The sequence below is a fragment of the Electrona antarctica genome, assembly GCF_951216825.1.
Source record: "Electrona antarctica genome assembly, chromosome: 8".
NCBI lineage: Eukaryota > Metazoa > Chordata > Actinopteri > Myctophiformes > Myctophidae > Electrona > Electrona antarctica.
Genome location: NC_136789.1, coordinates 27,972,209 through 27,999,336, shown reverse-complemented (window position 1 = coordinate 27,999,336; position 27,128 = coordinate 27,972,209). Strand labels below are relative to the sequence as shown.

The 27,128-nt window shown below is 44.5% G+C and overlaps 1 protein-coding gene across 1 annotated transcript in view; it reads right to left on the bottom strand.

The window, feature by feature from the left end:
* LOC306928692 (FRAS1-related extracellular matrix protein 2-like) overlaps positions 1-27,128 on the bottom strand; it is a gene marked incomplete at its 3' end in the record, with an annotated part of 185,734 nt that overhangs the window by 4,943 nt on the left and 153,663 nt on the right. Inside the window, exons 16-22 of the mRNA XM_079508962.1 lie at positions 26,305-26,608; positions 21,256-21,387; positions 17,822-18,159; positions 11,338-11,530; positions 9,449-9,574; positions 762-889; positions 138-272 (exon numbers count right to left, since the gene is read on the bottom strand). Coding sequence (XP_079365088.1) covers positions 138-272; positions 762-889; positions 9,449-9,574; positions 11,338-11,530; positions 17,822-18,159; positions 21,256-21,387; positions 26,305-26,608 — 1,356 coding nt within the window. The remainder of the gene's footprint in view (positions 1-137; positions 273-761; positions 890-9,448; positions 9,575-11,337; positions 11,531-17,821; positions 18,160-21,255; positions 21,388-26,304; positions 26,609-27,128) is intronic.

Genomic DNA, 27,128 nt, shown 5'->3' with positions numbered 1-27,128 from the left:
GAGAGAGAGAGAGAGACACGGACGGACAGACGGACCAATGTTTTATTTTTTATTCTTTTCATGTTTTCTCCTTATTCTCACAATTGAATTTAGCCATTGGGAATTTGGCCTATTGGTGTGTATTTTTCCGTCGTTACCTGCTGGAATCTGATGTCCAGGTCGAAGGTGACGGGTTCTCTGGGGTTACACACAGGAGGGAGGGCGTACTGCATGTTCTGAGCGGTGGTGCAGGGGATCAGCTTCACTGTGTAGGTGCCAGAGTAGTCCCTGACCTGGACAGTAGAGGGCAGATTGAACCCATTTAGACCTGAGACCAGATTCTACGAATGTCTTCTAAAACATGACAGTTTTCGGGAAAAACCTATGTTTCTATGTCAGTGGTGTTCACACAATTTCATGTCAAGCCAGGACCCCAAAAATGATGTAATTGGCCGCCGACCCCCATCTGAAAATATGGTGTTCCAGGGACCCGCCCATGCAGAAGCAAAGATTTGAGTTAAAAACATTCGCTCTGAAAGAATATATATTCAAAGATTTGCGCCACATTTTCACGATTTTTCAAAAATAGCAGACCTACAAGCTCGTAGCGCGGCACTCGGTGATGATGAGCTTGTAGATCTGCTATTTTTCAATAGCTAAAGTATAACATAATGCTAAAACATTTGAGAACCACTCGTTCAAAATAGCTGTGGGGGGTGATTCAGATACATTTTTATAAACCAATTAATTTAATCTGACATGATGTTCGTTCGTATACTCACAGCAAAGTCAGAGACGAAGGTCCACTGCTGCACAGGCTGGTTGTAGGTGGGCTCACTCCTCACCAGGCTCAGGTTGAAGGTCAGACCAGGGTGGTCCGCACACATGACCATGGACGACAGGGTGGGAGCTGGGGGGAGGCACGGGAGAGAGAAGAACATCAGAGAGACGCCACACCAAACCAAATAGCAGATACAAGCTCACAATTTGGGGCAGCGGTGGCAGTGGTGGCAGCGGTGACCTAAGGGTTAGAGGAGCGCCCTTGTTGCCGAAAGGTTGCCGGTTCGATTCCCCGGACGGGCAGGAAAAGTCCGGGTCGGGAAGTGATTGGTCATCACTCACCCAACACCGCTGAAGTGCCCTTGAGCAAGGCACTGAACCCCCCACCTGCTCCAGTGGAGCTGCTTAGTGGCCAATATAAGACTGATGTTGTACTGGTCAGCTCCCAGGTTTTAATGTCTGTCTGTGTGTCTCTATGTGCAGGGCGTTGCTGAAAATGAGCACTTGTGCTCAGCTACTACCCTGGGTAAATAAAGGAAGAAAAAATGTAAAAAAACAATGTGACATATTGTGAGCTCGTATGGTAGCTGTCTCTCCACCGTCGCTGGCGGTCAGTGTTGGAAAGCGGTCATTCAATCTGCTTGAATGGGCAGTGGGTACATGCAGTCATGTTGGGTCGCAAGTTGTAAGCTATTTTTAGCACCATAGTAGCCGTCTGTCGGTGTCGGCTCTCAGGTGCATTCAGCAACAATGTTTTTCACACCTTTCAACCGACTGATCGCCGGACTTCATTCGACCGCGCCAGTCTGGACTCTGTAGTAACCGGCAGTAGTCCCTTTGTTGAAGAGCTACGTGTAGATCAGCTTTTTTGGACAACTTTTTCCTTTATTATATGAGAACCTTCTTAAAACTTGGAATTTATATACTGTCCCCCCTTTTTCCCTCACTGTATATGTTTCTTTTCCCTTTTTCCCTCCATTATGATGAATTCCTGTTCTGTTCTTTGTCTATATAGAAGTGTCTATTTGTACGTCTCTAAATGTTTTGATGAATTGAACATGGTGGTGGACCCTCTTGTAAACAAGTGTAATGCTTAATTGGGTCGTCCACTCACAGTTAACAGCCTTTGTATTGAGTTTGTGCTTGAAATGTACTGTAATTCTGCAAACTGTTAATAAATATTTCAATCAATCAATCAATCAATCTGGACTCTGTAGTAATCGGCAGTAGTCCCTTTGTTGAAGAGCTACCTGTAGATCGGCTTTTTTGGACAACTTTTTCCTTTATTATATGAGAACCTTCTTAAAACATGGAATTTATATACCGTCATATGTTATAGTCACGGGGTTATTGTCTGATCTATATATTGCCCGTCAGTCAGTGAGATATGAAATACTGTTTGTCGTTATTGTTGATAGTTTTCTGTGGACCCCAGGGAGACTATACCGACCACTTTGTGGAAGCTACTGGGATCAAAATAAAAAAGAGTGGCTTTGTAATGGTTTCAGTCTGACACTAACATCGAGAGACAGCGAGCTCCACTTGCGACCGCGACGGGTCGCTTCGACGGCTGTCTGAGTCGTCGCAACGAGTGCATCGTCGCGGGTGCCTGACTCGTCCCGACGGGTCGCCACAGGTGCCCATCGTCTCGACGGGCGCCTGTTTTTGTCGGCGTTTCTGAGTCGTCGCGACGATTGCCCATCGTCTCGACGGGGGCCTGTTTTGTCGCGACGATTGCCCATCGTCTCGACGGGGGCCTGTTTTTGTCGGCGTTTCACCCGTGCGTCGGAGAACGGGCGCTCGTGCTCGCATCTGCCTCTCTCCCTCCTTCCCTCCATCCATCCTATGTGTGTGCTTCCCCCCCCCCCCCCCCCACCCGACCGCCTCCCCCTGTGGGGTAGGGGGTCGGGTGGGGGTCCCTGCGGACCTTTGGGGGGGGGGGGGGGGGGGGTCCGGGTCCCCTTGGGAATCCCTTTACGCATGCCTTCATTTGTCCCCGTGAATTGCTTCCATTATTTTAATCCAATAACCATATGTTGCATCACATTTTATCGATTGATATAACTTCAATAACCTCCGGAAATAAGGATTTTTTTTTATTCGATTTGAACGTTTAATGGCCTATTGAAAAGACAAGTGTTCCTTTTTTTTTTCCTTTTACGCACGAGAGAGAGAGAGAGAGAGAGAGAGAGAGAGAGAGGGGGGGGGGGGGGGGGGGAGAGAGAGCCCTCTATTAATTTCATAATTCCACAGGACCACAAACAAGTTTTTGCACCATTGTATAAAGTATACCACTATAGGCCTACCATACAAACTGTACAAACTGACACTCAATCCATCAAAGGACAGGAAATTAAAAGAAAATGATCTGACCATGTCACGCGCCGGAGCGACGACCACCACCTGCAGTCTCTTTTTTTACATCCATATACCATTATATTTGTGCGTGATTCTTTATATTGTCTATAGCCTACCATTAAACTATATAAATCATTTTCCCAAGCTTACAAAACGGTGAACGCTGCTCTGCACCGCTACAGCAATGGCAAGCTGACTTACCGTATAAAATGCAGCTTGGCCATTTATTTATTTAAGTTCGGGACCAAGGCAGCAAGCTAGCCTATACTTGGCAATTATATTATAAAGCCTTTTCTTTTCTATTGAACAATTGCTCACTCACACCTTTGCAGAGGTAAAACATATATCCGATATTTTTTATCAGAGCTGCATTGATTCATGCGGGGAATAGATTAATATCATCTCACTGTCATCTGTCTGAATGCCATGTGGAGAATGGATTTGTTCTGATCATGGACACGTAGGCATAGGCCTATAGCTATTTAAATTTTCAACCACGGCGGGTAGCCTCCTCTTTGTCAGATCTAAGTGCAGGTTCATTTCATGATGTCGTCATATTAAAATGATTCACGGGACATTTGGCACCAAACTTGATTGATCTCATGATGAGATCAATGTAGTAGCCTACAGCCTAGCTATAAGTTCCCCATATTATAATTAATTAAGGTGCACTGGCTTAAAACTATGACTGGCCGAATTGCACGCGCTGATGCAATAATGTGGACTTCTATATTTGTATAGGGCTAATTAGCCCTCGTGACTGCTGTCTGTCTGTCAGACCGGCATGTCTGTGAACCATAGAAATAATCTGTTCTGTCCGGGCCAGGCTCGCCGTTATATTCATTTTCCAATGTGAATTTCACCCAGATTGGACTGTCCACACACACACACACCGACAGTGTGACTCAAAGGAGCTCCGTAACAAAACAATTTCAATAGGCCTACTGCAGGCATTACTAACAACGTTGGATTCGTGCAGTGCAGAATGCAGATAAGTGTATGTTCTTATAATAATTGTGAGTTTGTTTTTTAACATGCAGCGCGAGTCCGCGAGAGCCGATCTACAAGCTCACAACGCGTTGCACTGCGAGTAGAAAGCTGTCAAGTGAGCAGCGCAATCGCGCATGCTAGAAATATCCTAATAAATAAATAAAAAGGTGTCGGGCTTGCAGGGGCAGTTTCTGTATGGGACTCTAGGCTAACCTGCCTCTAGAATGCTTGCATTTAGGCATACAAGTGATACTTGGCTTTTATATAAGCTATCATTTTTTTTATGTGCTGACCAATGTTGACACATGCCTACATATTTTATCTGAGGTTTGGGGACTTTTAATTGAGTCAGCATGAAGACTAAAGCCTTCTGAATAAATCTACGCAAGCAGTACACGACCCTCTGAGCTGGCGCAGCTTATAGCGGAGTTTCCGACCAAACAACGTCACCGTCAAGTTCACGTTCAACTTCATGAATTCCCACGTAATGTGGGAATCCACGTAAATGCCTGTCCGCTCACGTTACGTAACGTTATGAGCGTAAACACCGTTGTGAATGAGGACCTATAGGCCTACATAGAAAGCAGTAAATTGAATGAAAGAATGAATGAATGAATGAATGCATTAATGAATGCATGAGTAATTTATTTCGGTGCTGAATAGTTCAATGGAAAACTTAAACATGTCTGTCTGTCAGCGTGCGCTGACAGACAGACAGACAGACAGACAGACAGACAGACAGACAGACAGACAGACAGACAGAATACGTCGCAATGCGCGGCTTTCGCAAAGAAGCAGATATGAGCTCGTAGATCGGCTGAATGTAAATGCATTGTGATTTCTGTGTTATCTATTGCGTTGGGGGGGTCTCCCGGGGACCCCCCAGAAGGACGAGCGTGAACACATTCCGTCTGCGTGCGTGCGCTCTCTCTTTCTCTCTCCCCCCCCCACCCCCCCCTCTCTCTCTCTCTCTCTCTCTCTCTCTCTCTCGTGCGTAAAAGGAAAAAAAAAAGGAACACTTGTCTTTTCAATAGGCCATTAAACAAATAATTAATAATAATTAATAATTAAATATTAAATTAAATTAAATAACCATCTGCATACCATTAAATAAATTACTCATCCATTCATTAATGCATTCATTCATTCATTCATTCTTTCATTCAATTTACTGCTTTCTATGTAGGCCTATAGGTCCTCATTCACAACGGCGTTTACGCTCATAACGTTACGTAACGTGAGCGGACAGGCATTTACATGGATTCCCACATTACGTGGGAATTCATGAAGTTGAACGTGAACTTGACGGTGACGTTGTTTGGTCGGAAACTCCGCTATAAGCTGCGCCAGCTCAGAGGGTCGTGTACTGCTTGCGTAGATTTATTCAGAAGGCTTTAGTCTTCATGCTGACTCAATTAAAAGTCCCCAAACCTCAGATAAAATATGTAGGCATGTGTCAACATTGGTCAGCACATAAAAAAAATGATAGCTTATATAAAAGCCAAGTATCACTTGTATGCCTAAATGCAAGCATTCTAGAGCCAGGTTAGCCTAGAGTCCCATACAGAAACTGCCCCTGCAAGCCCGACACCTTTTTATTTATTTATTAGGATATTTCTAGCATGCGCGATTGCGCTGCTCACTTGACAGCTTTCTACTCGCAGTGCAACGCGTTGTGAGCTTGTAGATCGGCTCTCGCGGACTCGCGCTGCATGTTAAAAAACAAACTCACAATTATTATAAGAACATACACTTATCTGCATTCTGCACTGTACGAATCCAACGTTGTTTAGTGTAGTAATGCCTGCAGTAGGCCTATTGAAATTGTTTTGTTACGGAGCTCCTTTGAGTCACACTGTCGGTGTGTGTGTGTGTGGACAGTCCAATCTGGGTGAAATTCACATTGGAAAATGAATATAACGGCGAGCCTGGCCCGGACAGAACAGATTATTTCTATGGTTCACAGACATGCCGGTCTGACAGACAGACAGCAGTCACGAGGGCTAATTAGCCCTATACAAATATAGAAGTCCACATTATTGCATCAGCGCGTGCAATTCGGCCAGTCATAGTTTTAAGCCAGTGCACCTTAATTAATTATAATATGGGGAACTTATAGCTAGGCTGTAGGCTACTACATTGATCTCATCATGAGATCAATCAAGTTTGGTGCCAAATGTCCCGTGAATCATTTTAATATGACGACATCATGAAATGAACCTGCACTTAGATCTGACAAAGAGGAGGCTACCCGCCGTGGTTGAAAATTTAAATAGCTATAGGCCTATGCCTACGTGTCCATGATCAGAACAAATCCATTCTCCACATGGCATTCAGACAGATGACAGTGAGATGATATTAATCTATTCCCCGCATGAATCAATGCAGCTCTGATAAAAAATATCGGATATATGTTTTACCTCTGCAAAGGTGTGAGTGAGCAATTGTTCAATAGAAAAGAAAAGGCTTTATAATATAATTGCCAAGTATAGGCTAGCTTGCTGCCTTGGTCCCGAACTTAAATAAATAAATGGCCAAGCTGCATTTTATACGGTAAGTCAGCTTGCCATTGCTGTAGCGGTGCAGAGCAGCGTTCACCGTTTTGTAAGCTTGGGAAAATGATTTATATAGTTTAATGGTAGGCTATAGACAATATAAAGAATCACGCACAAATATAATGGTATATGGATGTAAAAAAAGAGACTGCAGGTGGTGGTCGTCGCTCCGGCGCGTGACATGGTCAGATCATTTTCTTTTAATTTCCTGTCCTTTGATGGATTGAGTGTCAGTTTGTACAGTTTGTATGGTAGGCCTATAGTGGTATACTTTATACAATGGTGCAAAAACTTGTTTGTGGTCCTGTGGAATTATGAAATTAATAGAGGGCTCTCTCTCTCTCCCCCCCCCCCCCCTCTCTCTCTCTCTCTCTCTCTCTCTCTCTCTCTCTCTCGTGCGTAAAAGGAAAAAAAAAAGGAACACTTGTCTTTTCAATAGGCCATTAAACGTTCAAATCGAATCAAAAAAAATCCTTATTTCCGGAGGTTATTGAAGTTATATCAATCGATAAAATGTGATGCAACATATGGTTATTGGATTAAAATAATGGAAGCAATTCACGGGGACAAATGAAGGCATGCGTAAAGGGATTCCCAAGGGGACCCGGACCCCCCCCCCCCCCCCCCCCCCCCAAAGGTCCGCAGGGACCCCCACCCGACCCCCTACCCCACAGGGGGAGGCGGTCGGGTGGGGGGGGGGGGGGAAGCACACACATAGGATGGATGGAGGGAAGGAGGGAGAGAGGCAGATGCGAGCACGAGCGCCCGTTCTCCGACGCACGGGTGAAACGCCGACAAAAACAGGCCCCCGTCGAGACGATGGGCAATCGTCGCGACAAAACAGGCCCCCGTCGAGACGATGGGCAATCGTCGCGACGACTCAGAAACGCCGACAAAAACAGGCGCCCGTCGAGACGATGGGCACCTGTGGCGACCCGTCGGGACGAGTCAGGCACCCGCGACGATGTGCACTCGTTGCGACGACTCAGACAGCCGTCGAAGCGACCCGTCGCGGTCGCAAGTGGAGTTCGCCCCTCCTGCTAACATCTGTTGCACCAATTAGACACGGTTAGCTCTAACGGTTGCAGTTCAACTGCTCTTATGCAAATGATCTAAATGATGCATGAAAAGGCAAACATTTGCACAACATGTCCTCATATCAGGTGGAAGTCCTTTACCAAACACAAAGCAACTCACTCTGCATATACATGCCTTATTGTTTTTAACCCATTTTGACCTCAGAATCAGAATCAGAATCAGAATCAGAAGCCTTTATTTGCCAAACATGAGAAGACATGTTAGGAATTTGTTTCGGTAGTACAGTTACAGAATGCAGATACCACAGCTGCCATGGACGGCGCTCCTGAGATCAGATTCTAAAAATGTCTTCTACATCCTGACAGTTTTCTGAAAAAGCTAATTCGTTCTTCGATTATTCAAAAATAGCAGACCTACAAGCTCGTAGCGCGCCACTCGGTGGCGCGCTATGAGCTTGTAGATCTGCTATTTTTCAATAGCTAAAGCACAACATAATGCTAACACCAAAAAGGGTTCCCGCCCAAAATGGGTTAAAGCATGTGAGTGCTGAAGCAAATGCAAATGTCAATGTCAACAACGCTCATGTTGTTTATTACTGAAGATGCAATGTGGGGGAAAAAAAGAAAGAAATATGAATAAAGGTGTACAGTAAATAGATTCTATCTCCATTCATCTCTTGAATGTGTTTTCTGACAGTCTAACACCGTTAGACTGTCAGATGCTTTTCCCGGTTTTAATGCTTTCCCGGTTTTAACCCATTTTGGGCGGGAACCCCTTTTGGTGTTTTAAACATTGTTATAATTTAGCTATTGAAAAATAGCAGATCTACAAGCTCATAGCGCGCCACCGAGTGGCGCGCTACGAGCTTGTAGGTCTGCTATTTTTGATTTTTTTTTTTACGTCAGTCCTAAATGGGTTAATGTGTGCCGTTAGACTCTAACGGCACACATTCAAACCGGGAAAGCATCTGTGTCATTTTAGACGTTAACCAGTTTAACCATTATTTTATACGTTGGCTATTCAAACACCCCCCCCCCCATCCCCCCATCCCCCCCATCCCTACATCAAATGAATCCAGTGACTCTGATTAGCCCAGAGCTGAACATGACTAAATATTGTAATTTGTAAATACCAATATTGTATTTTTTGTGCAATCGACAGTCTGAAGACAGCCTTTCGTCATTTGAATGTGGATCTGGGACTTAATGTGTGGCCACGCCTGTGACATCAGTCACCTATGATGTCATCCAGACTTATGCCGTATGCTTTGTGACTCCAAATTTGGGCAATGTTTCGTTCTGACCATCTGCACCCTTAACTTCCAGTCTAAAAATAAAGTTCAATATGTCAGAAAATATATAATATATTATACCGTATGTGGAGATAAAAAAAGATGATATTAGATCCAGATGACCACATTGACACAGACCGACCATCGCACAGATGGCGAGCCTCCACAGTCCGCACCGTTAAAAATAGAATTAATTTAACAGTTAAAGCATTTGGACACAACAGCAACTGTCAGTCTGATTGAAACAAAAAAAAACCCGTTTAACAATCGTTCCCGTACAGTGTACACACAGTAAAATCCTCAGCGTCAATTTAACTCCGACACAACCAAAGGGACTTCGATTCGGTTGCATTTGTGCAGTGGTCAAGAGGATTAAGGATTTGACAGCGTACTATTGAAGAGTGGAGAGAAAAGTGTTGCGAAGATGAATGACTGTGTCCTTCATGCTGTCTCTTACCTGCCCGCTTGATTCGTCCTGCGGAGTGAGACTCCACAAACAGGCCTCTGAAACGCGCCTTGGTGCGGAAATTCACCACCAGACGTCCCTGATCGTTGATTCGCATGCTGGTCGGGTACAGGGCACCTACGCACGCACGCACGCACGCACGCATGCACACACACACACACACACACACACACACACACGCACACGCACACGCGCACGCACGCACGCACGCACAAGCACGCACGCACGCACAAGCACGCACAAGCACGCACAAGCACGCACAAGCACACACACACAAAACATCAATTTGTCTTCTTTTCTGTCTTTATTCAGAGCAAATTGTAGGCCTTGCTGCCAATCAAATCGTCGTCATCTCAAAGGATATTTGTTGGCATAATTGTATTTTTCTTCCTCATTGTCAACATAGCCTATACAAAAAAGAAAATCCCCAAAACAATTTCACAAAGTGACAGTGATTGATTTTTGCAATCTTCCCGTTCAGAATATAAACATGGTCAGGGACGGAGATTCAAAGAAGAAGAAGCGTTTGTTTTGTTTTCGTCTGACTTTTTGTGGTGCTGTTCCGGGACTAAACGGCTCAATGATGGATTATCCCATTTTGGGCGGGAATCCCTTTTGGTGTTTTAAAGCATTATGCTATACTTTAGCCCTTGAAAAATAGCAGATCTACAAGTTCATAGCGCGGCACCGAGTGCCGCGCTATGAACTTGTAGGTCTGCTATTTTTGTGCCTCAAATCTTTGAATATATATATTATTACAGTGAACATTTTAACTCAAATCTTTGCTTCGACGTCAGGCCTAAATGGGTTATGCTGATGAAAAAGACAATGCTGCCACTCTGGGAGAACAATGGACTTGTATGACTTGAACTGTATCCCACTTTTTTGGGCTTAATGGAACATACAGTACCAACCTTTTTTAAAAGACCTCTGCATATATAATTTTCTCTGGTTTACTATTTATAGATAAAATACAATTATGCCATCCATATCCTTGACAAGTCACTTTAAATGGTTAGTTTTGTCATAAATGTTTATCTCCCTGGACTTACAGTAAATGGTTGTCATAATGTGTTGAGCAGGAAGGAAGCAATGTATAATAGGAGAGACTCAATGCCTCAAAGCTGATGTTCTTTCTCTTCGAAAATCAAATATTCACACTTGTCTTTACATTTTTTATAAATAAAATGTTATAAATAAAATGTTCTCAAGCAATTCATTGTGAGTTATCTGACTGAACTATACAGGGTGGCGGCAATATCCACCCCATGAAACCCCAAAACATCTCCCCTGTTGCAGCTGTACTGCACCCTTAACCCATTTTGGGTGTTTTAAAGCATTGTTATACTTTAGCTATTGAAAAATAGCAGATCTACAAGCTCTTGCTATTTTTTGAAAAATCGTGAAAATGTGCCTCAAAACTTTGAATATATATTATTACAGAGTGAACATTTTAACTCAAATCTTTGCTTCTGGGGAGGTTCCTGGAACAACATATTTTCAGATGGGGGGGCGAAGGCATATTACATAACATTTTTGGGGTCCTTGACATGACATATTGAGCACCACTGATACAGAAACATAAGGTTTTTCAGAAAACTTGAAGACATTTATTTTTAAATTTCGACGTCAGGCCAAAAAGGGTTAATGCTGTCACGATTATGACGATTCATTGTCACACAAATAATAGCAAATAACGATTTAATTGTATTTTTGGCGTTGGAACACGGGAACATATAAATATGAATTACATTTCCGTCTGGCTTTCAGGCTTTGAAGTTGCCCAGGTGCAGATATTATAAATAAACTAAACTAAACTACAAAGCAAATGAGTGGCATATTTAATATCTTTCTACCGTCTACCTGCGCCCTCTACTCACCCTGCAGCTCGGCCTGAGGGGGGCTCCCGATGCCGTCGGCCCACAGGATGGCCGTGTCGTAGACGAAGGTGAGCCTCAGCTCGGACTGCAGGTCAAAGTGCTGCCAGCCGCCCGTCCCCACGGGGCTGTGGAACACGTAGGAAACGTGGAGGGGCACGCGCAGCGTCACGTACGACTGCACCAGGTTCAGCACCTGTAGCACCACATTCATGAGTGAGTTAACATTCATTTAATCCATTATATATATACCAGGTTCAGCACCTGTCACCACATTCATGAGTGAGTTAAAGATGGAGTGCCACGTATTTTTCCACCCTAAAACATGATCATCAGGTATTATTATAATATGTACATAATATGTACTGTACAGTATTTGTTAAAATCATGCTTTTATGTGGACACGCCCAGGTGATCCACCTGAACTGAAGCCGCACCCACAGCTGTAGTTGTATGATAAAGGGGGAGGGGTTAGGGGAGGGGCTGATAATGTGATGTCACTATATTACTGTTTATTTCATTGGCCCGTTTGACTGTCAAGGGTTCAGCCTCCAGGAAGAAACCCTAAATACAAAGTTAATACACCATTGCACATAAAAACGACTCCAGGGTGTCTAATGAAGTACTGTCACCTCATAGACACATGAAAAACTGGAAAAATACAAAAAATGTGGCACTCCATCTTTATCATTCATTTAATCCATTATATATATGATCATAGAGGACTCGTGGAGGAGGATCGACCCACAGCGTCATGTAGGACTCCACCAGGTTTAGCATCTGTCATCACATTCATTCTAGCCTGGCTCCAGCCCTGAATCGTTAGCCACGCCCCAATCGCCCATTAAGAAAATATGTTCTGGTGATTCAGTGAAACGAAATGAAAATTCAGACTGAGTGTCGATCAGGCTACATTCATTCATGAGTTGAAATTCATGGAATCCATTGTAAAACAAGAAATGACAGTCATAGTATAATACTAGCTTCTTCTGGCAAGTTAAAACCCTTGAACTCGTGACACTTGCATCTTACAAAAAATATATATAAATAAAACTCAAGAGTTAAATTAAATTAAGGTGCCTTTCACATCTAAAGCCTATACTACTGGATTTATGCATGTACTCTTACAGGCACAATGAACAATCCAAGACCTAACTGTAAACATTATGCATGTACTCTTACAGGCACAATGAACAATCCAAGACCTAACTGTAAACATTATGCATGTACTCTTACAGGCACAATGAACAATCCAAGACCTAACTGTAAACATTATGCATGTACTCTTACAGGCACAATGAACAATCCAAGACCTAACTGTAAACATTATGCATGTACTCTTACAGGCACAATGAACAATCCAAGACCTAACTGTAAACATTATGCATGTACTCTTACAGGCACAATGAACAATCCAAGACCTAACTGTAAACATTATGCATGTACTCTTACAGGCACAATGAACAATCCAAGACCTAACTGTAAACATTATGCATGTACTCTTACAGGCACAATGAACAATCCAAGACCTAACTGTAAACATTATGCATGTACTCTTACAGGCACAATGAACAATCCAAGACCTAACTGTAAACATTATGCATGTACTCTTACAGGCACAATGAACAATCCAAGACCTAACTGTAAACATTATGCATGTACTCTTACAGGCACAATGAACAATCCAAGACCTAACTGTAAACATTATGCATGTACTCTTACAGGCACAATGAACAATCCAAGACCTAACTGTAAACATTATGCATGTACTCTTACAGGCACAATGAACAATCCAACATCTAACTGTAAACATTCAAACTAATATATTCAACTCTTTTGAACACTGTTTCAGAGAATTTAATAATCACAAATTCATTTTAATGTCATATAATCCTGACCTGAGACGACCTGGTCAGAACAAAAGGAGTGGAACACGTAGAACCTCCCCCCTACCCCCCCAAAAAATAAAACGTAGTGGAAATAGCAGATGTACAAGCTCACAACATGGCACAAAGTGACACATTGTGAGCTTGTAGATCTGCTATTTTCATTCGTTTAGGTCCGGGGGAGATATCACATTTCCCTTGTGGGTCTTAACCCATTTTGGGCCAGGAACCCCTTTTGGTGTTAGCATTATGTTATGCTTTAGCTATTGAAAAATATCAGATCTACAAGCTCATAGCGCGCCACCGAGTGGCGCGCTACGAGCTTGTAGGTCTGCTATTTTTGAAAAATCGAAGAACGACTGACATAGAAACATTGCTTTTTCAGAAAACTGTCAGGATGTAGAAGACATTTTTAGAATCTGATCTCAGGTCAAAATGGGTTAAAATAACTTCTGGGACAGAAGCAGGGTGTTTTCAATGAGTCTAACACGGTGAATAGGACATTTCAAACAGGAATTGCAGCTCAAAGTGCTTCTGCTGCTCTGATTCAGATGATGTATGCATCATTTGATATGGCAAGATGATTTTCTACATGTCAATGTCGTGTCCACTAGGTGGCTCTCTTCCCCCATAATAGTCACGACTAGTCAATCTTACACTCAGATATGGGAGAAGAGAGCCAAAGTGTGACTTATGGCTACAAGCCCAGACAAAATTTGCCAAAGCCACACATAGTGTAGTTTGTCAAATAAAAAAGGGATTAATCGTGTTATCTTAGTTGGACCTTTTGGAGCGAAAAGCATCTTGCCATTTGCATAGTCAATTATCCAACCAAACACTGTGGGAAGGAGATTATCAAGAGAAAAGCCAGGCAATTTAGTGGGAGACAATCATTTGTATAAAAAAAAAGAAAAGAAAAGGCAGATAAATGCTGTCTAATCCCTGGTCTTTACTTCATGTCATTCACTGTTCAACAATTCATCACAACAATTCATTCATTTGTAATTTTTCCGCATCACCCACCGATTCCATTACTTTCAATTTGTCTGACATGTCAAGTTGAAGGCCGAACGTAATGTATAACACACACACACGCACACGCACACGCACACGCACACACGCACACACGCACACGCGCACACACGCACACACGCACACGCACACACATTACCACTAGATAGAAAGGTAGAGGAGGCGTAAAATAACTTGGGCTAAAACAAGGGTTCTCAAACTTTTCAGGCCGTGACTCCCCCCAAAAAATATTCAGGCAGAATACACTCAGCAAATGACCTATACGTCATTTGCTGACGTGGCAATCAGCTGACCAATTGGGTGGGTAATTAATTCTTAATTTAAAAATGTAATGTTTAATTTTTAAGCTCACCTAGGTATGTGTTCATTCAGCTTTCTCCTGCTCTGCTCTGCTATTAGTTCTGTTCCCCATGGGGGGGTTGTTATTGTATATCTATCTCCCTGCTCTTAATGGTTAATGATGGTTGTCTAATTGTGCTGAGCAGGGAGCAGAGCCTGAACGCCAAGATAGAATATATCTAGCCTACTTGTATTCACATTCTATAATATATTGGTTCATTCTAGGGATGTCCCGATACACTTTTTTCGCTTCCGATCCGATCTCGTTTTCTGTGTTAGCCGATACCGATACCAGTGTCTCATGTTGTGTTTATAGCTATCTAGCTATATATCTCATGTTGTGTTATTGCTATCTAGCTATATATCTCATGTTGTGTTATTGCTATCTAGCTACAGTATATATCTCATGTTGTGTTTATAGCAGACTCCTCACTCAAATGTGCACTTGCAGTTTGGGCAACTCCAAAGCAAACTCCACAACATTTTATTTACCTGCCATAGTGTCAACCCCTTACCCCTGTGTCGGATCGGTGGTTAGACCGGCATATTCACCGATACCAATATGACCCGATATGACAAATAAGGGCCGATTCGATACTTTTCCCCGATACCGATACAGTATCGGGACATCTCTAGTTCATTCTATTCGTCAGTTATCTGACTGAACTGGGCTAAAATGCAGTACAAGAGGTAAGGCAGGGACAACGGGCACAGCAATATCTAGAAAAGAAAAGAGGTGTATTATAATTCATTTCTTTATGTGTGTGATACCGAGCGTGTGCATTTCATTTCTGTGTGCTTTAAATGTGTTCAGTGACAGTGAGGCGTTTTAATGAGGTCAGACCCTGTGGAATGATGCTCGGCTGGAGGCATCTATAAGTATAACTGTCATGTCAGTCAGTGTTGCAGAGAAATTACATTCATTTATCCATTGTATTGTCTCCGTCTGTCTGTCTGTCTGTCTGTCTGTCTGTCTGTCTGTCTGTCTGTCTGTCTGTCTGTCTGTCTGTCTGTCTAAACGCACGCACACACACACACACACACACACACACACACACACACACACACACACACACACACACACACACGGTAGTCTGATGGGCAACGAGGAGCTCGCAGATCAAAGACAAGGTGGAACGGAAAATAGCCAGAGGCCTGAATCAGAGCTCTGTGTCCTGAATCCTCCTGATCCATAAGTCCAAACACTGGACCACAGAACAACAACAACAACAACAACTAGAAAAAGTGCCCTTCTGGGAACAGGTCTCCACCAGGAGGATAGGAGTGTGTTGTAGCGCCACCATGAGGCTGATTTGAAAACTGGCATTTCTTCCAAAGCCTAGTGGGAATATGCATGCACAGTTTCACCACAATCGGACGCTGCGTTGAGTAGTTGTGGCGATATGTACAAAACGGGTACAAAGCGGGCTACTCCTGAAAAGTTCAGAAGCCAATCGTAGCCAATGAGGGTGGATTATGAGAAATCAAACAAACCCGTCTTGATCACATGACTATGAAGAGCATGTGTACCGATTTGCGTGAAATTTGGCAAAAATCTGAAGGAGTAATATTAGAAAATGTGTTTTACATATGTCGGCCTCCTGGTGGCGCTATAAAGAGCAGATGTGAAAAATTCCAGACAAAGGTTTTTCCTTGGCCTCTAGGGAGTTGGCATACAAAGTTATCCACAGATCCGTGCAGTTAGAGGTAAAAACACTTTTCGGCCAGTTATAGCGCCACCATGAGGCTGAGTTGAAAATGTTCATGTGGCATTTCTTCCTCGGCCTAGTGGGAATGTGCGTGCACAATTTCACGGAAATCACACGATGTGTTCATGATTTGCAGCATTTTGTTTGAAACTGAGCACTGAGCACACTGAGCAAACTTTGGAAGCCAATCTTAGCCAATCAGGATAGAGTCTGAGAAATCTGAAAGACCCGTTTTGTTGAATGGCTCTAGAGAGACTGTGTACCAATTTGCGTGATGTTTGGACAAAATCTGTAGGTGTACTGTCCAAAAACTTGTATTGCACAAAGCGGCCTCCTGGTGGCGCTATAACAGGCCGTTCTGGACATTTTGGGGCAGAGGTTCATCGTTGGCATCCAGGGAGTGTGTGTGCAAAATGTGGCATCGACCGGGTTAACGGTGCCGGAGATTAGCTGTTCACAGACGGACGGACGGACGGACGGACGGACGGACGGACGGACGGACGGAGTGCAAAACATACTCTCTCCCCATGCCTTCGGCCTGGTGGAGACAACAACAACACAAAGCAGACTGGACGTACCCCAACCACTATATTTTCCAGACCTACGACAACCACGGGGTGAAGATGTCTATAGGCTGGTGTAAATCTTGTCAACACAGCATTATGTCATCATGTAGCCAGCCTCTCACAGCCAGAGACACACAGTCTGGGGTTAATGGAGAGCTAACAGAGAGCTAAATGTTGCATGTATATCATCACTGCACAGCATGAGCTTTATGACTTTTACGGTCATTCTAAAACCCATAAAACATCAGTTAATTAATAGCCTGGGCTTTTTACCGTATATAAACCAGCGTGAATATTACCTAATCCTTTTTTTTATTAGGCTATATGTAGCGATTAAGATATCAATTAATGTCAATCATTTGATTGAACTGATTCACTCTGACTGTGAGACAAAGTGTTCTCAGAGAGAGAGAGAGAGAGAGAGAGAGAGAGAGAGAGAGAGAGAGAGAGAGAGAGAGAGAGAGAGAGAGACAGAGAGAGAGAGAGAGAGAGAGAGAGAGACAGACAGAGAGACCTCAGATTAGTTTTATCGTGTAGGACATTATTGTATATGGTCTGTCGGGTGGAAACATCATATGTCCAAAACTGTTACTTTTCAGGATTCAAATTCAAAACCACCAGCGTGGAGACAAACAACACTGGAGGAATCATCAGGGTGACGGACTGACAGGTGGCCATATTACAGTATGCAATGTGTGTGTGTGTGTGTGTGTGTGTGTGTGTGTGTGTGTGTGTGTGTGTGTGTGTGTGTGTGTGTGTGTGTGTGTGTGTGTGTGTGTGTGTGTGTTTACGTGGTTGTGTAATGTTGACATGCTGGAAAGATGCCCACGAGAAAGCACAGAATAAGACTGTCACTGAGATACACACACACACACACACACACGCACACGCACACGCACAAACACACACACACACACACACACACACACACACACACACACACACGCACACACACCTGTCCGTCGGTGCCCACGGTGCCTCCGCAGTCGCTGAGCAGCTCGGACATGTCGTAGTAGCTGCTGAACTCCCAGAGGCAGGCCTCCAGGTTGAGGTTCTTGTAGAAGCGCAGCGTGCTGTTCCCGCGCAGCGCGCCGCTGTACTGGTACGCCACGGCCGCGTCCCCCCCGCCGCCCGCGGCGCGCTGCGTGGCCGCCGTGATGAAGCCGTGGCCCGTGGTCACCTCGCCGGGCTCCAGCAGGTTGGAGCAGCGGTGGTTGCCCACCCGCGTGCCGTCCGGGCTCAGCGTCAGGTCGAAGTTGGTGAGCGGCCGCGTGGAGATGACCGGCAGCATGCCTATATGGAGAGAGTATATATGATGCACATGATGAGTCACTTTTGACCTGAGATCAGATTCTAAAAATGTCTTCTACATCCTGACAGTTTTCTTGAAAAAGCTATGTTTCTATGTCAGTGGTTCTTCGATTTTTCAAAAATAGCAGACCTACAAGCTCGTAGCGCGCCACTCGGTGCCGCGCTATAAGCTTGTAGATCTGCTATTTTTCAATAGCTAAAGCATAACATAATGCTAACACCAAAAGGGGTTCCCGTCTAGAATGTGTTAACACACTCATTTTGTATTAGTCTACTTGCCAGACCATATAGAGCCCCATTGTGAACCCGGATATGTTGAGTACACCAAGGGTTTATGTTAGAAGTGTTGAGTATGGGTCACCAGCACGTAGAAACTGCCGGATGCTAACTTGCATATGTTGAGCAATTTTCATAATTGGCACAATATGTGACCATACCATTAACAACCTATAGAAGGCAAAATATTCAACATTTCATCATGCTTTATGTAGCATGTGACGTGTCAAACTAGGGGGTTTTCATGATGCTGAATCCATTCCAAGCATTAGTTTTGCAAAAAAAAAAAACACTCATTGGGACTAAAAACGGCCATTGCCGTCATCACAAATGTGATGATGTCAGCAGTGGGCATGGCCGTTTTTAGTCCCGAACGTCACCGGAGGACGTCGTCATTACGTTATCATGACGTCATTTGGCTTGCTGGGAGGTTGTTAATGGTATGGTCACACATTATGCCAATTATGAAACATTGCTCAACATATGCAAGTTAGCATCTGGCAGTTTCTACATGCTGGGGACCCATACTCAACATTTATAACATAAAACGTTGGTGTACTCAACATGTCCGGGTTCACATTCTGGCAAGTGGACTATATGTCTGTCTCTAACCCATTTTGACCTGAGATCAGATTCTAAAAATGTCTTCTACATCCTGACAGTTTTCTGAAAAAGCTATGTTTCTATGTCAGTCGTTCTTCGATTTTTTTAAAATAGCAGACCTACAAGCTCGTAGCGTGCCACTCGGTGGCGCGCTACGAGCTTGTAGATCTGCTATTTTTCAATATGCAATTTTTCAATAGCATAACATAATGCTAACACCAAAAGGGGTTCCCGTCTAGAATGGGCTAAAATGGAATTCTGACAAAAATGTCCACTACAAGCCAGCATGGCGATGATCAACCCTGCATGGTCAAGAGTAAAGTGACAGAGATCAGCTCCTCTTCGTTGAACACATGCAGCCAATTAGTGTTTGCTGAAGCGCCTGGCCGAGTCAGAGGAACTGCAGAGGATTTGAACCCCTAGTCTTCACAGGAACCTTCATTACCCCTTGTGCCACCCGGACGCTCATGATTGAATTCCTTTTTTCAATTCTTTTTTTTTAAATTTGAAAGATATCCACGAATGAACGGTTTCCACACACCATTACAACTGGCAAGTCTTCCCAAAGTTTAATGCAACACTTCGGTCGCAGACCTTCATCAGACAGAGCCGTTGCGTTAAAAGTTTTGGTAAAGTTTGCAACGTTGATCGCGGGACTCTTTCAGTTTTCTCTTTATCTGTCCAAATCTGTCCAAAAGCATCGCAGATGACGCTTTCAGACATGGATGGAGAAGTGGAAGAGTGGAGCGTTGGAGAGGGAGACCGCGAGAGAGGGAAGGAGTGTGAGAGAGAAGTGGAAGAGTGGAGCGGGAGACCGCGAGAGAGGGAAGGAGAGTGAGAGAGAAGTGGGAGAGTGGAGCGTTGGAGAGGGAGACCGCGAGAGAGGGAAGCAGTGTGAGAGAGAAGTGGAAGAGTGGAGCGTTGGAGAGGGAGACCGCGAGAGAGGGAAGGAGTGTGAGAGAGAAATGGAAGAGTGGAGCATTGGAGAGGGAGACCGCGAGAGAGGGAAGGAGTGTGAGAGAGAACTGGAAGAGTGGAGCGTTGGAGAGGGAGACCGCGAGAGAGGGAAGGAGTGTGAGAGAGAAGTGGAAGAGTGGAGCGTTGGAGAGGGAGACCGCGAGAGAGGGAAGGAGTGTGAGAGAGAAGTGGAAGAGTGGAGCAGTGGAGAGGGAGACCGCGAGAGAGGGAAGGAGAGTGAGAGAGAAGTGGAAGAGTGGAGCGTTGGAGAGGGAGACCGCGAGAGAGGGAAGGAGTGTGAGAGAGAAGTGGAAGAGTGGAGCAGTGGAGAGGGAGACCGCGAGAGAGGGAAGGAGTGTGAGAGAGAAGTGGAAGAGTGGAGCGTTGGAGAGGGAGACCGCGAGAGAGGGCAGGAGTGTGAGAGAGAAGTGGAAGAGTAGAGCGGTGGAGAGGGAGACCGCGAGAGAGGGAAGGAGTGTGAGAGAGAAGTGGAAGAGTGGAGCAGTGGAGAGGGAGACCGCGAGAGAGGGAAGGAGTGTGAGAGAGGGGTGCGTGGTGTGTAGTTCCCTTCCAGGTAGGGGGAGGGATGGTGGACGCGTCGGGCAGAGAGAGAGAAACTCATTAAAAACCACAGGGGGAGTTTTAAGTAACCACACGTTTCTGCCGCCGTTCGATACCCGCTTGATGGCACGATACGAGGTGTTGTGAGCTTGTAGTTTGGCTATTTCTCACAATATTTATCTGTGAAACCGAGTGAAACTAAATGTGATGCCTCAACTCCTACAATTCCAGGTGCTTGTGGGGGTCCCTAACCCTGACTCCGCCAGATTGCGGCAGTATTGAGTTCACCAGTTCCCTCCTCCTACCTTGATCTGGTCTCTCTCAAGCAGAAATGATGAACCAGAAGCAGCGGGACAAAAATCTGATATCTCCATAATAATTTCGAGTTGTAGTCCTGTTGGCAGCGCTTCAATACGTCATCAGTCTCGCGTTGATCCCGCCTCTAGCGGGCGCATATGGCCGCATATCGCTCCGATCAGCATTTGATCAGAGTGCAATCGTCTCTGCCCGAGAGAGTACAGATGGGAAGCAGGAGGAGGAACTCGCTGCTCCCGCCATCTGGCGGAGTCAGGTTAGGTAGGGGGTCCCAAGTTCACACATGATTATTTTTGGGGCGGTCGTGGCCTGAAAAGTCTGGCAAGCCTTGTCTTGCATGGTGGTGTTGGTGGTACTAGTACTCACCGTCCATGTGTGGCATGGTGACAGTGAGCTTGATGAGGTTGGGGTGCTTGGGGTCGTCCGCTCCGGTGTAGCGTAGCTTGGCGGAGAACGGCTCCGCTCCCACCGTCCCCATCTTGCGAGGCTGACACATTCCTACGGCACACAGACAGACACAGAGACGAGAGCTGAAGTAGAGTGGACTGCAGATCGATAACTGAGAAAATACATCTGCCTAAACGGAAGCTAAAAGGTAGAAAACAGAAGATACAGGAGCGCTACTGTTATCCCTCAAAGCCCATGGAAGGCACAAGCCGACACGCGTTGGCGTATTTTAATGTCTCTAGCTCAAATGCAATACTTTACTTTACTTATCAAATCCACCTTGAGTGCCTGGCCCTGGATTGCTTATGACTTTTTGACATAATTTCCCATCTCTTGAGAAACTAAAGCTAGTTTGGAAGTGGAGTTAAGACTATTTGGTTATGGGGATAACGCACTTGTTTATTTTCTATTTGCTGCTGATGTTTAAAATACTGTATATCAATTTGTATATTGATCTACTTTTGTTGTTGTATTGCTGGTTAATTGCTTATCTGCTTTTCAAACTCGAATATTCTCGCCACGCTATTCCATTGTAAATAAGAATTTTAAGAAATGCGGGGAAAACATTGTTGTTTAAATGAATTAAAAAAAAATACAGCTATTACAAGCTTAATTCATAATTATGGCACTGAATATTGATTAAAAAACAGTTTTATTTTATTGTACGATTCTACGGTCTATGATTAGGTCTGCATCCATAACAATGTAAACACAGACGCCTGATTACAACTATAGCCGAGGCTACTTATATCTGTAATTGTCTTAATTGTTGATGTGTGTAATCTGGACAGCATTGCAAATGCTCTGTTAGGGAATAAATAAAGATTTCAATTGTACAGAAATAACAGCGTAGATTCACACTTAATTGAACAATCAGATTAGACTAGAATTCAACAAAGCTGTGTGATACTTATATAATAATAACTCTTACGCTACAAGCTTGAGTTTGAATTAGTTTAATATGTATATATATTATTTATAGAACCCACAGAGAGACATAACTGTTCTTTTTTGTATCTTCAAAAATTGACACGTGATCTGTGCTACCTTTGCAGTAGGACATTAATTCACAAAAACACATCAAATATGGATGAGGAAACAAGGTTGTTAATGGTTAATGGTTTTCAGTGCAGTGCTAGACCCAAACTCCAATATGCATCAAAAGGTAGGAATTTTAACATCAAGTGAATTCAAGTCATGACTTGAATTCACTTTAATGATGTGATGAAGGCTCATAGCCGAACTGCGTTTTTGGTGTGTGCCAATAAAAAAGTGGAAATGTGAGTACTTGTCCGCCGTATATCAAATATGGACTTACAAACAAAACAAAACACGACGTTGCTGCCGGGCAGAAACCTCATATCTCCATATTTTGTTGTGTTTTTTTTGTTTGTTGTAAATTAACGTCCTATAGCGGCACACCAAAGTATCAGTAGTAGCAGATCCACAAGCTCAGAACGCGGCACGAAGCAATGCGTTTTGAGCTTGTACATCTGCTACTTTTGCTATTTTGTCATTTAAAAAATATTTTTGAACATATGAGGTTTCCACCCGACAGAGACGATATCAAGGAACATGGCCACATCCATATTGTAAAATGTTTCCATTTCAGCTGGATGAAATCACATGACTTTTATTGGTGTACTTCGAGGCGAAGTCGTGGCGGAGAGGGTATACGGCTCGGTGAGCTAAGGGTTGCTGCACTGGATCGGTTCGCAGTCGAGTGTACGGCGGCTGGGATGAGGATCAGCGTCTCCAAATCTGAGGCCATGGTTCTCAGCAGGAAATCGATGGATTGTGCAGTCCGGGTAGGGAATGAAACATTACCCCAAGTGAGGGAGTTTAAGAATCTCGGGGTCTTGTTCACGAGTGAGGGGAGGGCGGAGAAGGAGATCAGCCGCAGAATCGGAGCAGCAGGGGGCGGTATTGCAGTCGCTGTACCGCACTGTTGTGACGAAAAGAGAGCTGAGCCAGAAGGCAAAGCTCTCTGTCTACCGAGCAATCTTCGTTCCTTCTCTCACCTATGTTCATGAAGTGTGCGTCATGATCAAAAGAATAAGGTCGCGAAGTACAAGTGGCCGAAATTAGTTTTCTTTGACGGGTGGCTGGCATCTCTCTTAGAGATAGGGTGAGAAGTTCAGTCACGCGAGAGAGACTCGGAGTAGAGTCGCTGCTTCTTCGCTTGGAAAGGAGCCAGCTTACTGTAGGTGGTCCGGGCATCTGGTTAGGATGCCTCTCTGGCGTCTCCCTAGGGAGGTTCTCGAGGCACGTCCCACTGGGAGGAGACCCCAGGGCGCAGTTGGAGGAATCACATCGACTCACTGGCCTTGGATCCCCCCAGGAGGAAGTCACTATAATGTTTCTCTGGAGAGGGAAGTCTGGAGCTCTCTGGTGGAGCTGTTGCCCCCGCGATCCGACTAGGGATAAGCGGTTGAAGATGGACACGGCAAATGAAACGTTTATCATTCAATGCAAGGTTGTCGATTCATTCAGTTTTACTGCTCGTCGAGCAGGGCACTCACCAACAGCAGCACTTCAAAAACTGGGTTTTTCAAATAGTTTGAATAGTGAGTCGCTTAGCAACAGCAGCAAAGGACCAGCTATGCTGCCAACAAGCCCCTTAATAGATAGTTATAGATACTATATTTATCAGCACAGGGAATTTGTTTGCAGCACTATATTACAAAGCATTTCACCACAACATCACAGAGGTGAAGGTCCCTGCTACATACTCGTACAAATATCAGCAGTGTGCACTCACAATAATAATGACCTTCAGGTGCTTTTACTTAAAAAGGCACGGAAACTAAACAATCAACGTGCACTTTTCAGCACAAAGCCTTCAGCTTCAGTAAGCATTTGGATTAAACGCGGAAGAGGTGTTTGTTCTGAAACGTTTTTTTCATGAGTGCCGCTGACTTGAAAAGAATCTTTGTAGACCGTAGTACGCTCTAAAGAAAGTAGTCAGAGTTGTGCTCGCTCCTGATCCTGTTGAATGTACTTTACTTGTACGTACATATACACATGCTATCCTGTGCTGTCTCTGATATACACTCAATACTTGCGTAGCAGTCTAACAGCCATTGTTCCAGTTAATTTTTGCTGTGTCTCAGTAGCATCGCAGAAGAAAAGAAAAAGGAAATGAATAAAACACAGTCAAACACTTGGAGCGTTTAGTTGTGGACAACAAAAGGATATCAATTTAATTTAGAAAGTGCATTCTTTGTTGTGTCTCTTTGAGATTAGATTAGGTCCTATTCAAGCTTACGGTGGAGCACTTATTCAAGCTTACGGTGGTACTTTGTTACTGTAGGGCAGATCAACCTCTTATCTCCATATTTCAAGTATTCAACTTCACTTCATGTCATGCCACAGCGTCACACAACAGCATAGGAAAAACCAGATCAACTAAGCTCGAAAGGCTGCACGTTTTGAGCTTGTAGAGCTGCTACTTTTGATGCTTTTGAACTTGAATCCTGTTCAGTTCTGGAGACATGAGGTTTCCGCCCGACAGAGACAACTTGTAATGTGAAACCCATTGTATTATTGGCTCCTCATTGATACAAAGCAGGATTAGAGGATTGCAGCTCTCTCTCTAAAATCAATACACATTTTCTTTGTTCCATTATGATACTGGCCGCCTCTCTTCATTGGCCGCTTGTCAAATAACTTTGACAAGGTCTCATTATTAATTACTTCATGGCTGGCTGGCTGGCTGGCTGGCTGGCTGGCTGGCTGGCTGGCACGCATGCATGCATGCACGCCTCACACAAACACATCGTTTCAGTTTACTAACCACTTCTTCAGCCCTATATACATTTCGGCCATTTGAAAATAGCCAATCTACAAGCTAAACAAAACAAAAAAATAGTTTAAGCTGGTAAGCGACGCATCTTTTACGGGATGCGACGCATTCAAATGATTTTTTACACATTCTACAAAATGAGTACTTTCTGCTTTTGGTACTTTAAGTAGCCTACCAAAAGTAGATTTTGATATTGATATATTGATATTTTCATACCAATACTTGAATTCCGGACTTTTGCTTTTAACGGTGGTAAGATCTACATTGCAGTATTGATACTTTTACTTAAGTAAAACGTTTGAGTACGTTTTCCACCACTGTGTGTGTGTCTGGGTGTGTCTATGTGTGTCTATGTGTAGGGCCATGCTGAAAATGAGCACTTGCGCTCAGCTACTACTCAGCTACTACTCAGCTACTCAAGGCAAAGAGATGATTTTGAATTACCTTTTTGTCGTACTTCAAAACATCAATCATTCATCAAATGTAAAAGCCCTTAGTTGTGTAATTCTCTAGATGCATAAAGTCCTCATTATCCTTACCAGTATTCAAGAAACATCTAAAGCAATAATCTTATTTCTTCCTCGCTGTAGTTTACATGATTTAGTTTGATGTGTTATCTTTTCTTTTGTGTTTTTGTTGTTGTATTGTTTATCCCCCTTTTTGTGCAGTCTCTGTGTTTTTATTTCTTTATTGCACAGCTTTTAATCTGTTTAATTAATGACCTTTCCATACAGGAATTAAAATAAGCCAGCTGGCTTCTTCCTTTCCTTGCACAGTATTCTTGTTCATTGATATACATAGCCCAGCCCAGCTCAGCCCAGCTCAGCTCAGCTCAGCCCAGCCCAGCCCAGCCCAGCCCAGCCCAGCTCAGCTCAGCTCAGCTCAGCTCAGCTCAGCTCAGTTTACCCTGGAATAAACTAAACTAATAAAAAACATCCATCCACCATCCTCCTCCTCCCCCTCCTCCTCCTCCCCCTCCTCCCCCTCCTCCTCCTCCTCCTCTGCCTCCTCCTCCACCTCCTCCTCCTCCTCCGCCTCCTCCTCCACCTCCTCCTCCTCCTCCTCCCCCTCCTCCTCCTCTGCCTCCTCCTCCTCCTCCCCCTCCTCATCCTCCTCCACCTCCTCCTCCACCTCCTCCTCCTCCTGCTCCTCCTCCTCCTCACCTTCCTCCAGGCTGATGCTGACGATGGGGCTGCTGAGCTCCAGCCCCTCGTCCCGGTTGGTGTTGACGGCCCGGGCGGCACACTGCACCCTGGAACCGGCCTGGAAGTAGACCGAGTCCAGGGTGATGATCTTGGAGGAGGTGAAGAAGGTGTCTGTGTCCACCTCCCTCATGGGGCTGGTGACGCCGTCGGGCCCCGTCGGCGCGCTGATCAGCCAGCGGTAGCGCGTCAGCGTGTCGTTGATGTGCTCGCTCACGCAGATGGAGCCTGTCTTGTCGTAGTCCGGGTACTTGGAGTTACAGGCCTGGTCACAGGGAAGGACGGACGGACAGACGGGTTAGTTACAGGCCTGGTCACAGGGAAGGATGGACGGACAGATGGGTTAGTTACAGGCCTGGTCACAGGGAAGGATGGACGGACAGATGGGTTAGTTACAGGCCTGGTCACAGGGAAGGATGGACGGACAGATGGGTTAGTTACAGGCCTGGTCACAGGGAAGGATGGACGGACAGATGGGTTAGTTACAGGCCTGGTCACAGGGAAGGATGGACGGACAGACGGGTTAGTTACAGTCCTGATCACAGGGAAGGACGGCCGGACAGACGGGTTAGTTACAGGCCTGGTCACAGGGAAGGATGGACGGACAGACGGGTTAGTTACAGGCCTGTTCACAGGGAAGGATGGACGGACGGACAGGCACAGACACACACAACAGGTTAAGGTTGTTATAGTTAACCAAAACTAACGAAATAACAAAGACTAAAATTGAAAAAAATCTAAAAGAAAATAAAAAAAAATAATGAAAACGTTTTTGTTAACTGTTA